This window comes from Lissotriton vulgaris, chromosome 4_1 (genome assembly GCF_964263255.1).
Source record: "Lissotriton vulgaris chromosome 4_1, aLisVul1.2, whole genome shotgun sequence".
In the NCBI taxonomy this organism is placed as follows: Eukaryota; Metazoa; Chordata; class Amphibia; order Caudata; family Salamandridae; genus Lissotriton; species Lissotriton vulgaris.
This window is the reverse complement of record NC_141691.1, coordinates 1594319701-1594333005: the sequence shown is the minus strand read 5'-3', so window position 1 is coordinate 1594333005 and position 13305 is coordinate 1594319701. Positions and strand designations below refer to the sequence as shown.

Genomic DNA, 13305 nt, shown 5'->3' with positions numbered 1-13305 from the left:
GCACCCTCATAAAGTCAACCCCTGGCACTTGTCCACGGTCCATCGCATACCCGGGGTCTCCGGGAGACCCGTAGATAGCGTGGTTAACTGCTGCCAGCTGGTAGGCGCAATAATACTTCCGCAAATCCAGCAAACCAATTCCCCCATCATACCAGGAAAGAGAAAGTTTAGAGAAGGCGATACGAGGCTTGCCCTCCCAAAGAAGTTGCTGTTGAAGGGCCTCAATTTCCTTAAAGTAGGACAACGGCACAGGGTCCATTTCGTTTTGAAGTGCATACAGGAAACGAGGAAGTGCCATCATCTTGAAGAGCACCGCCCTATCTAAAAGAGAGAGTGGCAGTGCCTTCCATCGCTCCACATCATTTCTCAGCCGGGTCAGCGGGGGGCCCAAGTTATTCGCATACCTCAGCTTCGGGTCTAACGTCACATAAACACCGAGGTAACGGAATCCTACCGGTTCAATTTGTAACGGACAGGAACTCAGAACCACTGGAGGATCTCCGCTAAGAACAAAGAGCACTGATTTCGACCAGTTAATTGCGAAACCAGAGTACCTCCCAAATATCGCAAGTACATCGAGAAAACAAATCAGGGATTTTCTGGGAGAGGTGATGTAAAGCAGTATATCGTCTGCGTAAAGCGAGATTTTGTCCTCCCACTCCGGCGTCCAATGCAGCCCTCTGATTGAACGGTCCCACCGGACTCACGCCGCCAGCGGCTCAAGAGCCAGAGTAAAGAGAAGTGGGGACAAGGGGCAGCCCTGTCTACCCAAACAGAAGTCAGCTCATCTATGGTTGTTCACCACCACCCTGGCCAAGGGATCCGCATACAAGAGACGGACCCAATTAATAAACTCAGGGCCGATGCCCATCTTTCCCAAAACTGCAAACAGGAAGGGACATTCAATCCTGTCAAAGGCCATGCTGGCGTCCAATGACACCAGGACTGCCAGCTCGTGTATCTTCGGGGCACCGCCCAGTATACCATGTAGCCTTTGCACGTTTAGGGCCGTATTTCGACGCGGCATAAAGCCCGACTGGTCCGGGTGAACCAGGGTGGTAATAATCTTAACCAGCCTCGTTGCCAGGAGTTTCGCCAGCACCTTGGGCTCAGCATTAAATAGCGAAATGGGCCTGTAGGAGGAGCAGAGCGTCCTGGGCTTTCCCGCTTTGTGGATAACGACAAAATTGGCTACTCGCTGATCATAGGGGTCTGACCCCTCTCTCTACTCTCTACAAGCATAGCAAGAAGGAACGGAGCAAACCTATTCGCACTCAGTTTATAAAACTCTATAGGGTTTCTGTTCGGGCCCGAGGCCTTCCCGGAGTGCACACCTCTGATGGCCTGTGCCACTTTATCATTTGTAAGAGGGGAGTCTAAATAATTACGATTATCCTCAGACAGTGTGGGCATAGGAATGTCATGTATCATATCCGCACTATCGGTCTCCGAGTAGACCCTCGCAGACGCATACACTGAACAAACGTATGTAGAGAATTCATTTGCTCTAATTTGCTGGTCAGTAATACTATCCAAGTCACTGTTGTGCAACTCTGGCACCATCCTCGACGCCAACTCCTTTCTCTCCAGCCACGCTATCAGTTTACCTGCTTTATCCCCATGTTCATATATCCTACTCTGAGTATCCGCATGTTGTGCCTTGGGCGTATCCCTAGCTAGGTCCCTGTATTCATCATGAAGGAGCTTCAACTGGTGTATGCCTTCGGGTGTCGCATCCCTGGAAGCCTCAATCTCCATCCTGGTTACTTCTGCCTCTACGCAGTCCACTTCGGCCCGACTTTTCCTCTTGTTCCCGGATACTAATGACAAGACCTCCCCTCGAATAACCGTCTTGTACGCCTTCCACAGGGACTGTGCAGAGTCGACAGATCCCGTACTCTCATGAAAGTACCTTTCCGTACACATGACTATTTCGTTCTTGGTGGCAGGGTCCCTTAGATGCCATGCATTAATGGGGGCTAGTCTACCCACATCCACGTAGCCGACCTCCACCCGGAGCCAAATCGGAGAATGGTCAGAGATTCCACGTCCCAGGTGTTGCACCTCCCGGACCGTCACCGCCTGAGCCGCCGGTATCAGTACATAATCTATTCTAGAGAGGGTGTGGTGAGTAGCCGATGCATGCGTGTGGTGTATGCTGTTAGGGTTTTTCAACCTCCATCCATCAATACGTCCTGTTGTTTCTATGAAGTCTGAGAGCCACTTCTGGGACGGCCTCAGGGTTCGGGCAGGGTGTCTATCTCTCTCCCCATCTATCATCGCATTGAAGTCACCACCCATCACCAATAGGCCCACGGGCAGTGTCAGGAAGATCACACCTAGGTCCCGGAAAGTGTCAGACTGCAGACCCAGGGGAACATATATAGACATAAAAGTAACAGTTCTCCCCTCCCACAGCCCCGATATGCCAATGTATCTGCCTCGATGATCAGCCCATGTGGCCTGGATTCTCAGGGGAAAGGAGTTTTTAACTAAGATGCCCGTCCCTCTAGATCCTGTAGTGAATCCGGCATGAGCCACTAATTTGTAATGCCCCCTGTGTAGGGCTATGCAATGATTATCAACCAAGTGCGTCTCCTGCAGTAGCACCACATCTGGGGAGTGCCTCCTAACCAACTGGTTCACCATTCCCCTCTTACTTTTATCCCCTAGACCATTAACATTCCAACTGTGCACAGTTATCTCCGATCCCCGTTTAACAGAAGACATTATCCTGGTGCGGAATCAGATCAATCATAGCCATGCCACCTGATGCGAAAAAAAATGAAAAAGAATTGCAACTATGACGGCACACAATGCAATTACAATATCAAAAAATCCCCTCGCTCTCAACCCCCCTCTCCCTCCCTCCACCCCTGCATATGGCTGACGCCCATCCCCAACTAGGAGTGTCCCCGTCGCCCCAAACTAAGCTATAGGTAAGTAAATGAACTCACATCTTACATCATTCATGGCATGGTCAGTGTCATCACTGATGAGATTATCTATACAACCACCACCCACTCACACCCCCATAAAACCTCCTTTATGCCCACTCACACATTCATACTACCACTCACATACCCATTCACAGAAAATTAACAGTACCCACATACCCACTCATTCCTCCATAGAACCATTCACACAACCACTAACTCACTCGTACAACCACTGACATAACTATTCACTTCACCATATAGCTACTCATACAACTAGTCACTCGCCCATACAGCCACTCACACAGCCACCCACTCAGCCATACAGCTACTCATATACCCACTTATTCACCTACACAGTCACTCACACACCCACTCACTCACCCATACAGCCTCTCAACACAGCCACTTACTCACCCATGCAAGCACTCACACTAACCCACATAATCAGTTATATTCCGATTCACACATCTATACAGGCACTCACACATCCACTCACTCACCCAAACAACCATTCACACAGACACTCACTCTCCAATACAGCCATTCACACACCAACTCAAACAACCACTCACTCACCCATACAGCCACTTACACAGCCAGTCACTCATTCATACAGCCATTCAGACACCCACTAACTCACCCATACAGTCACTACACACCCAGTTACCCACTGATAGAGCCACTCACACTGCCATTCACTCACCTAGCCACTAAAACAACCACTCGCTCACCAATACTGCCACTCGCGCAGCATCTCACTCACCCACACACCTACTCACACACCCACTTATACACCTGTACAGTCACTCACATACCCATATACACAAGGTTACATCCAGTCACACAGCCACTCACATAATATATGTTATTTGTAGAATCCCTCAGTAGTAGTGCACCTAGTATACAAATTTAACTTTTGGAGGATTAGTATATATGTTTGACACCCATAAACTCTTAAAAACACTTACTCTCACTGGATGATTGAATGTTGAATGAATGAATGTTGGATTTATAGAGCGCGTGGTTACCCTGGAGCGTCCCAGCGCTGTACCACTGGGGAACCCGTCCTGGCTTTCCCTGTTAGATGGTCCCTTCACTGGGCATCCCCAAGGTGCAGCCAGGCATCCCCGGCGGTGATGGGGCCGGAGTGGAGATTAAGCAAACTATTGCCCAGAGTTGCAGGGTGGGACCCCATGGTTATAGTGGCACCGAGGCGAGATTTATCGGGCCCGCTGACATTGGTCCTGCACCCGGCTGCGTCGGGAATCGAACTCTGGTCCCGGGCCGACCTCTGCCTCCGGGTCTGCCGCCTCTAACCGTTGAGCCACACTTCTCCACTGCCTCAGTGATGTCATTTGAGATGCCATCAGTGACGTCACTGACCATGTCATGAGTAATGTAATATGTGGGGTCTCAAGCAGTGCATTGCAGGGGTGTAAGTTATAGTTAGCTCAGGAAACTATAACGGCTGAATTTCACTGGTTTTGTATGAGTAAATCCTGATCCTAACTATAACGTGACTGTAACCTTTGTTTTTTAAGTGAATTTCTATGGGTTTTTAAAATTATATTTCCAAACTATAACGTCCCTGTAACTTTTGTATTTTTCAGTGAATTTCTAAGGTTCTTGTTTAATTCTATTTGCTGTCTATAACATCCCTGTAACCTTTGTTTTTTTCAGTGAATTTCTACTTTTTATTGTTATTTCCTAGCTGTAACGTGTAACCTTTGAGAGTGAGTGTGTGAGTGAGTGCATGAGTGTCTCACTGCGTGTGTGAGTGAGTGTGTGAGTGTCTCACTGAGTATGTGAGTGGGTGCCTGAGTATCTGACTGGGTCTGTGAGTGGGGGCATGAGTGTCTCAGTCAGTGTCTGCCACCCCTAATTAAGTTCACTTGGATGCTGAGAGTAGTTATGGGCCAAGAACCCCTTTTGTTACCACCAGTACACCCCCACGGTGTGATTGGTGAGACCTCATTGGAGGCCCAGCCCCTTTCTCAACCACTCTGCAAACGCTCCACCCAGCACGCTACTGGTTGGGGGATGAAGTTCCCTTGGCTGCTGAGGGCCCTTTGGGGGCAAGAACCCCTATTGTTGCCACTAGTAAGTTCCCCACAGCAGGATTGCAAAGACCTCATCGGAGGACCCACCCCCTTTCTCAACCATGCTGCAAACGCACCTCCTGGTACACTACTGCTTGGGGGATGAAATCCCCTTGGCTGCTGAGGGTCTTTGGGGGCCAAGAACCCCTATTGTTGTCACCAGTAAGTCCTCCACAGTGGTATTTGCTGGGACCTCGTTAGAGGTCCCACCCCTTTTCTCCAGCACTCTGCAAACAAGCCTCCTGGTGCACTGTTGGTTAGGGTATAAAGTCCCCTTGGCTCCTGGGGGTCGTTGGGCACCTCTTTTTGCTTGTTTATAATCTCTATTTTGCCTCTTTCTGCTTATTTCTTGACTTTATTTTGCTTTTTTCTCTTAATTTCTGATCTCCATTTTCCATGACCAGGCAAGTCAACGCCGTCTCCTCGTCGTGCTTCAACATCCTGCGCATGCTACGGAAGATCTTCCGGTGGATCCCCACCGAGACCAGGAAGACGGTCACCCAGGCCCTCGTCACCAGCCAACTGGACTACGGCAACGCCCTCTACGCCGGAACCACCGCCAAGCTCCAGAAGAGACTCCAACGGATCCAGAACGCCTCAGCCAGACTCATCCTCGACGTCCCACGACACAGCCACATCTCCGAACACCTGAGAGACCTGCACTGGCTCCCGGTCAACAAGAGAATCACCTTCCGTCTCCTCACCCACGCTCACAAAGCCCTTCACGACCAAGGCCCGAGCTACCTCAACAACCGCATCAACTTCTACGCTCCCAAACGACACCTCCAATCAGCCAATCACGCCCTCCCCGCCGTCCCCCGCATCCGAAGAGCGACGACAGGAGGAAGGTCCTTCTCCTACCTGGCCGCCAAGACCTGGAACTCCCTCCCGACCAACCTGCGCCTGACCCAAGACCACCTCGCCTTCAGGAAGAAGCTCAAGACCTGGCTGTTCGAGCAGTAGCAGCACCCCCCCCCCTAGCACCTTGAGACCCTCCGGGTAAGTAGTGCGCTCTACAAATGCCTATGATTGATTGATTGATTGCCTGTTTCTGCTGGTTTCTGGTCTCTATTTAGCCAATTTCTGTTAATTTCTGACCTTAATTTTACCTCTTTTTGCTCATTTCTAAACTCTCTTTTTCCTCCTTCTGCTTGTTTCTGACCTTTATTTTGTCTCTTTCTGCTATTTTCCGATCTCTATTTTGCCTCGTTCCACTAATTTCTGCCCTTTATTTTGAACGTTTCTGATGTCTATTTTGCCTCTTTCTGCTTGTTTCTGACCTTTATTTAGCCTCTTTCTGTTAGTTTCTGATCTCTATTTGTCTCTTTCTGCTCATTTCAGAACTTGATTTTGCCTCTTTCTGCTAATTTCTGATCTCTATTTTGCCGTTTCTGCTTGTTCCTGCCCTTTATATTGCCACTTTCTGCTTTTTTCGGATCTCTATTTTGCCTTTTGCTGCTCGTTTCTGTCCGTTATTTTGCTTTTTGTCTACTCATTGTCTGACCTTTGTTATGCCTCTTTCTGCTCAGTCATTTCACAACTTTATTATACCTCTTTCTGCTCATTTCACAGCTTTATTTATCCTTTTTCTACTTGTTTCTGATCTCTATTTGGCTGTTTCTGCTTGTTTCTGACCTTTATTTTAGCTCTTGCTGCTTGTTTCTGACCTTTATTCTTACTCTTTCTGGTCGTTTCTGACCTTTATTTTGCCTCTTTCTGCTCGTTGCTGTCCTTTATTCTTCCTCTTTCTGCTGGTTGCTGATCTTTATTTTGCCTCTTTCTGCTAATTTTTCTGTTTAGCCTCTTGCTGCTCGTTTCTGTCTGTTATTTTGCTTTTTCTGCTCATTTTCTGACCTTTATTATGCCTCTTTCTGCTCAATTGCACACCTTTATTTAGCCTCTTTCGGATCGTTTCTGACCTTTATTCTGCCTGTTGCTGCTCGTTTCTGACCTTTATTCTGACTCTTCCTGGTTGTTTCTGACCTTTATTTTGCCTCCTTCCGCTCGTTGCTGTCCTTTATTCTTCCTCTTTCTGCTCGTTGCTGACCTTTATTCTGCCTCTTTCTGCTCATTTCTCTCCTTTATTTTGCCTTTTGCTACTGCTTTCCCCCATGGACTGCTTGGGAAGCCTTAAGGGCCCTGTGGTCCTTTCCGGCTCCCCACCTCCTGCGGGAGCCAGCATTGCTGCTGCACGGAGGGAGCTACTGAAAGACAGCTCCATCCATGCAGGAGCAATTCTTTCATCTATTTCCTTGCCCACTTGACAGCAGGCAGGGAAACAGATGAAGCTCCCGGCAAGTCACAGCAAACAGCTATGTCCCAGGGGTTGGTGCCCGAGACATAGCAGGAAGTTGCTCTGGGGGATAGTAGGCCCAGGGCCATGTATCACTCCAGGAGGGGGGCCATGCGGTCCCACTCTTTTGTACGTCATGGGCTGACCCTGGGGAGGTGGTGGTTCCCGGACCCAGGGGACCATGAGGCCCTCCATTACACACAATATAGCCCCGGGGAGCTGGTGGTCTCCGGGACACGAGGGTCCGCAAGGCCCCACAATTTATTTAGAATTAGCCCCATCGAGGTAGCAGCTCCCGGATCCGGAGGGGTCCACACAGCCAATGTTACACAATATAAGCCCAAGAATGCTAGTGGTCCCAGGGGAATAAAAATGCCCAAGGAGGGGGTCGCCGTGAGCCCCACTCCTTTAGCTTTTATGTAAACTGCATTCCCCCTGGACCTGGCCCACCTGGGGGCTAAATAGTAGAGAAGCGCAGGAGCCAGCCACTTTTTGTGAATCATGCCGAAAAATGTAAAACTAAATTCTTATTTGCCCTAATCGAGGTCCCTGCAAGACCCCTTCAAGAGACCTAGGGAGTCAGGGTAGTCCTATCCCGCCCCCTACTCTTTCTTTGAAGCTTTATTTTGGGACTAGGCTGAAGCCCAAACCCAAGATGGCTGCCAGCACTTTCTGCTTGAAGTGATGGCAGCCAATCACATTTCAGCAAGGGGACTGTTGGATCCTAAGAGGATCAGCATCCCTATATTTACAAATTTACATTCCCTTTAAAATCTCAAAAACTACTTAACAGATTTACACCAAGAAACAAAAAGGGTTCTTTCTGGACCAAGAGGTTCGAGCTGTAGTCACAACTAAAATCTCTATGGGAATTAATATGGGGAACGCACTTTTTTACCCTCTCTTTTTTTCGACTCCTACCTGATCACCTCCAAACTTTCCATGCGCAACAAGAATCATTGGGGCATTTTTTGGGAGAAATTTCGTTGAGATTCATCAACTGGCGCCAAAGATATTGGCAAGTCGAAAAACGCTTTTCCAATGGAAACTAGGTCCTAACTATAACTACCTATTGGGGACTGCTAGTATGTAGTGTACATATATATACATGTGTGTGTGTGTGCATGTGTATGGGGATGGCATCCCCAGGACCATAATAGACTCAGGGAGGGTGGGATGAGTGGCCCTTCTCCAATTTGAAAACATACAGCCCTGTGGGATTGGGTCCCCAGGGCCTAAGGAGGCTTGGGGAGGGGGGCCCCATGGAACCCCTCCCCTTTCAAAAAAGCACAGGGCCTGGGAAATGGGGCTGGGGAATGGGGTCACCAGGGCTGTTTTAAGGCACGGAAGGGGGCCACTGTGGCCCCCTCTCCTTTTGAAAAAAATACAGCCCTGGAGGATTGGGTCCCCAGGGCTTAACAAAGCTCAGGGGGAGGACCGCATGCCCCCACTCACCTTTAAAATACATAAGGAATTGGGGATGGGTTACCCAGGGCCAAATGAGGCTCGTGGAGAAGGAGCACATGGCCCATATCCCTTTTTCATTGGTATCACCCCAGGGAATGGGATCCCTTGGGACTTGTAGGCTTCTTGTATTTGGCTCCAAATGGTGTCCCTAGACCCGAAGTCCACCATTATGCTGTGCACGGCAAAGGCAATGAATGCGCATCGTGGGGTGGCTTCTTGCTGGGGATTTGGCCGCTGGGCCTGTCGAGGGTTGGCTTTACATTTGGTGATTAAATATTACTTTACCTTAAAAAATACTAGATCTTCATTGAAAAAAACAAAGGTTAATGCAACATTATAGTGTGATAAAAAGATCTATTCTGTTTTTTTAAAAATCCTTAGAAATGTGCGTAAAAAACAGGAATGGAGTTTCAGCCAAAAACATTTGTGAATGTCTGCTGTAGGCAATGCTCCATAATTGGTATCGTTGAACTAAGAAGTCAAATAGAAAAAAATGAATACAAATACAAAGGATATACGAGGCATTGGTTGAAGGAGGCATTAAGTGTGTGTTTTTAAACTCAAGGATTTGCATGTGTGTGCTTCTGTATTGATGTCAGCATTTATCTCTCGCTGTAACGTGTGCAATTTTCTATAGGGTTCTCATCAAAAATCTACAGGAGGAGATAGAAAAGCAAAGCAACCAGGCGCCTGTTCGTAATCGGAGATCGGTGACATCTCACAATTATGAAGTGTACCACTCCCTGGAGGAGGTAAGTGAAGGAGATTGCTGTTTGATTGCAGGTCTGCCTTACTAATGCTCAAATCTACCCGTTGGCACCATGAAATTATAAGCCACTTAGCTAGTAAAAGAGCACTGTAAATGGTGTCTACTTTTACGCGCTGCAAGGGCCTACAGTGGAGTTTTTGATGCTTTCTACTTTGCATCTGCCAACAGGAGATCCTCTTTGAGCCCTCGTTGTGTATGCAGAGAACTCCTAGGGCCTTATTTATGAAGGCCTTGCGCCTCCGTTGCGTCACTTTTAAGAGGGGAAAATGTGACGCACGGTGGCGCAAGGCCTTCATAAATAAGGCCCCTAAAGTTTGGTGTACGTGGATGCACAATCTACTTGAAAGCGAACACTGGGGCATGCGCTATAGCCTATTTTGGCATCTAAGTAAGTTAGCCTAGTTTATTATTCATAAAGTGCAAACAGAGCAAATGGGAGTAAGCTGCAAGACACATATGCCCAAAAAAATTCAAGCAAACCTTTAATAAAATGCAAAACGTATGCCTTAAAACATCCACGCGCAAGGGAACACAGATGCATGCTTTTGCATGCATGTGTTAGTTTTAGTTCAATATCAAAAAAGCACAAAAAATGCACATTAGAGTAAGTATCAATGCATATATACAAATAATAAATACCATTTTCAATAAAGAATTCATGCTCAATAAAAAAAACTGAACAGGGCGCAAATTCACGTTTTGCAAACATTTTAAAAAAATCTTTTAAAAGGCTGCCAGGCTTGTTCTCTAAAAATTAAACCAGAAGTGTACAGCCAAAGAATGGACCAGAGACACTAACTCCATCCGAGTCTATACATGAACTGAACCAAAAAAGCTTGCTCTATTCTGAAGAAGTGCACAGGAAAATATATTGTGATGAAAGCGAGAAAGGCATTTATAGGTCTCAAATTGGATCACTTACAGGCATCACTGATGACATCACTAAAATTACTTAGTGGGACCTTTGACGTGGGTGACATCATACAATGCCGGATTCGTTGGGGAAAGCCTCCAGAGAAGTACCAGTATTTTACCCTTGAGAGAATGAGTATTGGTACTCATAAAATGTTTTATTGTCCTAAAACAATTGTGAACACATAAGGACCTAAAATAACATTGAAATCACTAAACCTAAAGTATCTAGAACAATGAAACTTTAAATGAACATTTACTTAATCTGAAGGGATGCAATCCAACTTCCTTCCTCTGACCTGAACGCTGTTGCCTCACGAAAAAAAAGAAAGACTACACTATACATACGTGGTAAAATCGTGACTTAAATAAAAGGAGAAAAATAATTACGTTAAAAAATGTTACTCTATCTTAACAAAAAATGTTAAAAGCGTTAAATGTTATTCAATATTCTACTATGTTTAAAAGTCTAACATTTTTCTTTTTTGGAAATAAAAAATTTCAAAAATATGTAAACAAATATTTAGAATGTTTTATGTCAATGCGTGTCAAAAAATGTACAAAATTATAAAAAAATATCGTTATGTGTATACAACTATATAAGTACCTACAAAATGTGTACACTATGTGAAAAATGTGATAGGATACACAATACCAACGATAAGTTTACAAGTGCCATCAAATCTGAAAAAATATGTACCATTTAACAACAAAGCAAAATGTGTTACTTCATGTCATGAGCATTGTGTGTTGGCCACACCACAAGTCAAAGTATAGCCATCCTATGAGCAGTGTCTCAATATCTCCTACTCCATGACCAATCTACAGAATAAGTGAAATTCTATTGGTGTGCTAGGAATGTTTCAACATCTGATTAGTGATCAGATGTGGATCTTCATCATTGAGTGCAGCACAGGCTAATGATTTCTTTCACAGTATTAATGTCCAATTTGATGGCATATATGGTCTTGGTGAGATAATATCATCCAGATTAAGATGAAACATGTGAAAAGTTTTGGTTGGCACAATATTTGGAAGTTAGTTGCTGTATAGTAAATGCCATTTGTTAGTGAGTATGCTGTTGGGTGTACAAGCTATGCAGTACTTCACACCCTAAGTCAGACTGTAACTCTAAATTAACTGCAGCTGAATCTCAGTAATCAAGGTGGGAATGTCATACACAACCTCGCTTACAGTCACAATAGCTATGCTTCAAAGGAGACTGCTAAACATAGCTAGCCCTGACAAGTCCAAGGTAGACAGACATTTCTTTTGATGGTATGTTTAAAGGCTAGCCAAAGGTTATTATGCTTGTTTAAATTAATCAAGTTAGTTACTCCGGGAAGAAAAGAAACTACGGATCTTTCAGGTGCTGGCAGCTCAAATTGAAATTGACCCTAAAGTTGAAACAACAAGTTATGTGGCCAACTGTAGAGGATTGGCCTCATTACATGGTTTCACCAAATCAATGGATGCCCATTGACTGTGCTTAGTCTCTGGCAAGTGTGGTAGTATAACAGTTCCCATACCATGGGAAGCAATTATTTGAGCTCGTTCCATTGTTCTGGACCAGAAGACTGTCTATTGTGTAGCTTCTCGTGAACTCATTTAGCTGTCTTAGGTACAAACTAGCATCTTCCTCAGCTTCAAGGGGGAGGGGTGTTTGAGACAGTCACATATGTCTTTGAATAGTTATTTGGTCTACCACATACAGCAACTAGTGAAATAGGTGTTTACTGAAACTCAGTAGCCCAGTCAAGATCAGTAGGTATTCCAAATAGAATATTGGTTTAAATTGTGAAGCACATTTCTTGGCAAATTGTTAATTGGTTGTTGCGTCTTGTGTGGCTTAGGTAATCAGAATTTTCCACTGCTGAACACCCAAGATGTCAGGGGGCCCACTTGTGTACATTCTCACTGGCATTGAGTTTGTTTATGGCTGAAATTAAAGAGGGAATTTCACACACATCCCCACTGAGCTAGTGCTTTTCAGTGAATGTCTTGCCACTGTCCTCATGTAATATCTGAATTGTTCCTATTATCATTAAGAGCAGCACATCCCTTATGCTGTTCCAAGCTTTGGCATTTTTGTAATATAAAACCCGCAAAGATCTAGACTATGAATCAATGGCCACTGTTAGACCTGATAGCCTTAGGGTGGTCTTTCCACCAACATTTTGTCTTTTTCTTCCACTTTTTCTGACCTTGTTTTTGCTCATATTCGGACTCTGCACACTGTGCCACTGCTAACCAGTGCTAAAGTGCTTGGACTCTCTCCCCTAAACATGGTAATATTGGATCATCCCCAATATGCATATTTAATATACTTAAAAGGCCCTAGTAAATGCATCTTCGGACCAACACATCTCCTTCAGAACCGCTGCTGCGCGACGCTTTTCCCAGTGCAGGCTCCTTGCATCTTTCATCAACGGTAGCGCTAAAACTACACATTGCAGCTTTACCGCTCAAAAGAAATTACGCATCGCCTCTGCTCTTTGAGATCGAATTTCGCATCACATGCCCCGTTCAACATGTTCCTCAATGTCAATGTAACAAGACCTCGCACAGCAGCATCTTATAATCGACACATTGCCTCTGCTGCGCAACGCATCTTCAAGGCGGATCCAAGCAATGCTTCGCTACCCAATTTAAGGTAATCTGTTCAGCAGAAATAACTGGGTCACTATAGCAGGCCTCAATCTATTGCAGTTGGCCTGAACTTGTGACTTTGTCCCGGTCCTGCACAATCAGATAGCTCCAATATAATTTTTTCCTTCTTGGTGCTATTTTTCACTATAAATTTTCAAAACAATATCTTCAATTCTA

The 13305-nt window shown here is 45.7% G+C and overlaps 1 protein-coding gene across 1 annotated transcript in view; it reads left to right on the top strand.

The window, feature by feature from the left end:
- Window positions 1-13305, top strand: part of CPA6 (carboxypeptidase A6) — a 509933-nt gene that overhangs the window by 363953 nt on the left and 132675 nt on the right. Inside the window, exon 4 of the mRNA XM_086918015.1 lies at window positions 9436-9550. Coding sequence (XP_086774141.1) covers window positions 9436-9550 — 115 coding nt within the window. The remainder of the gene's footprint in view (window positions 1-9435; window positions 9551-13305) is intronic.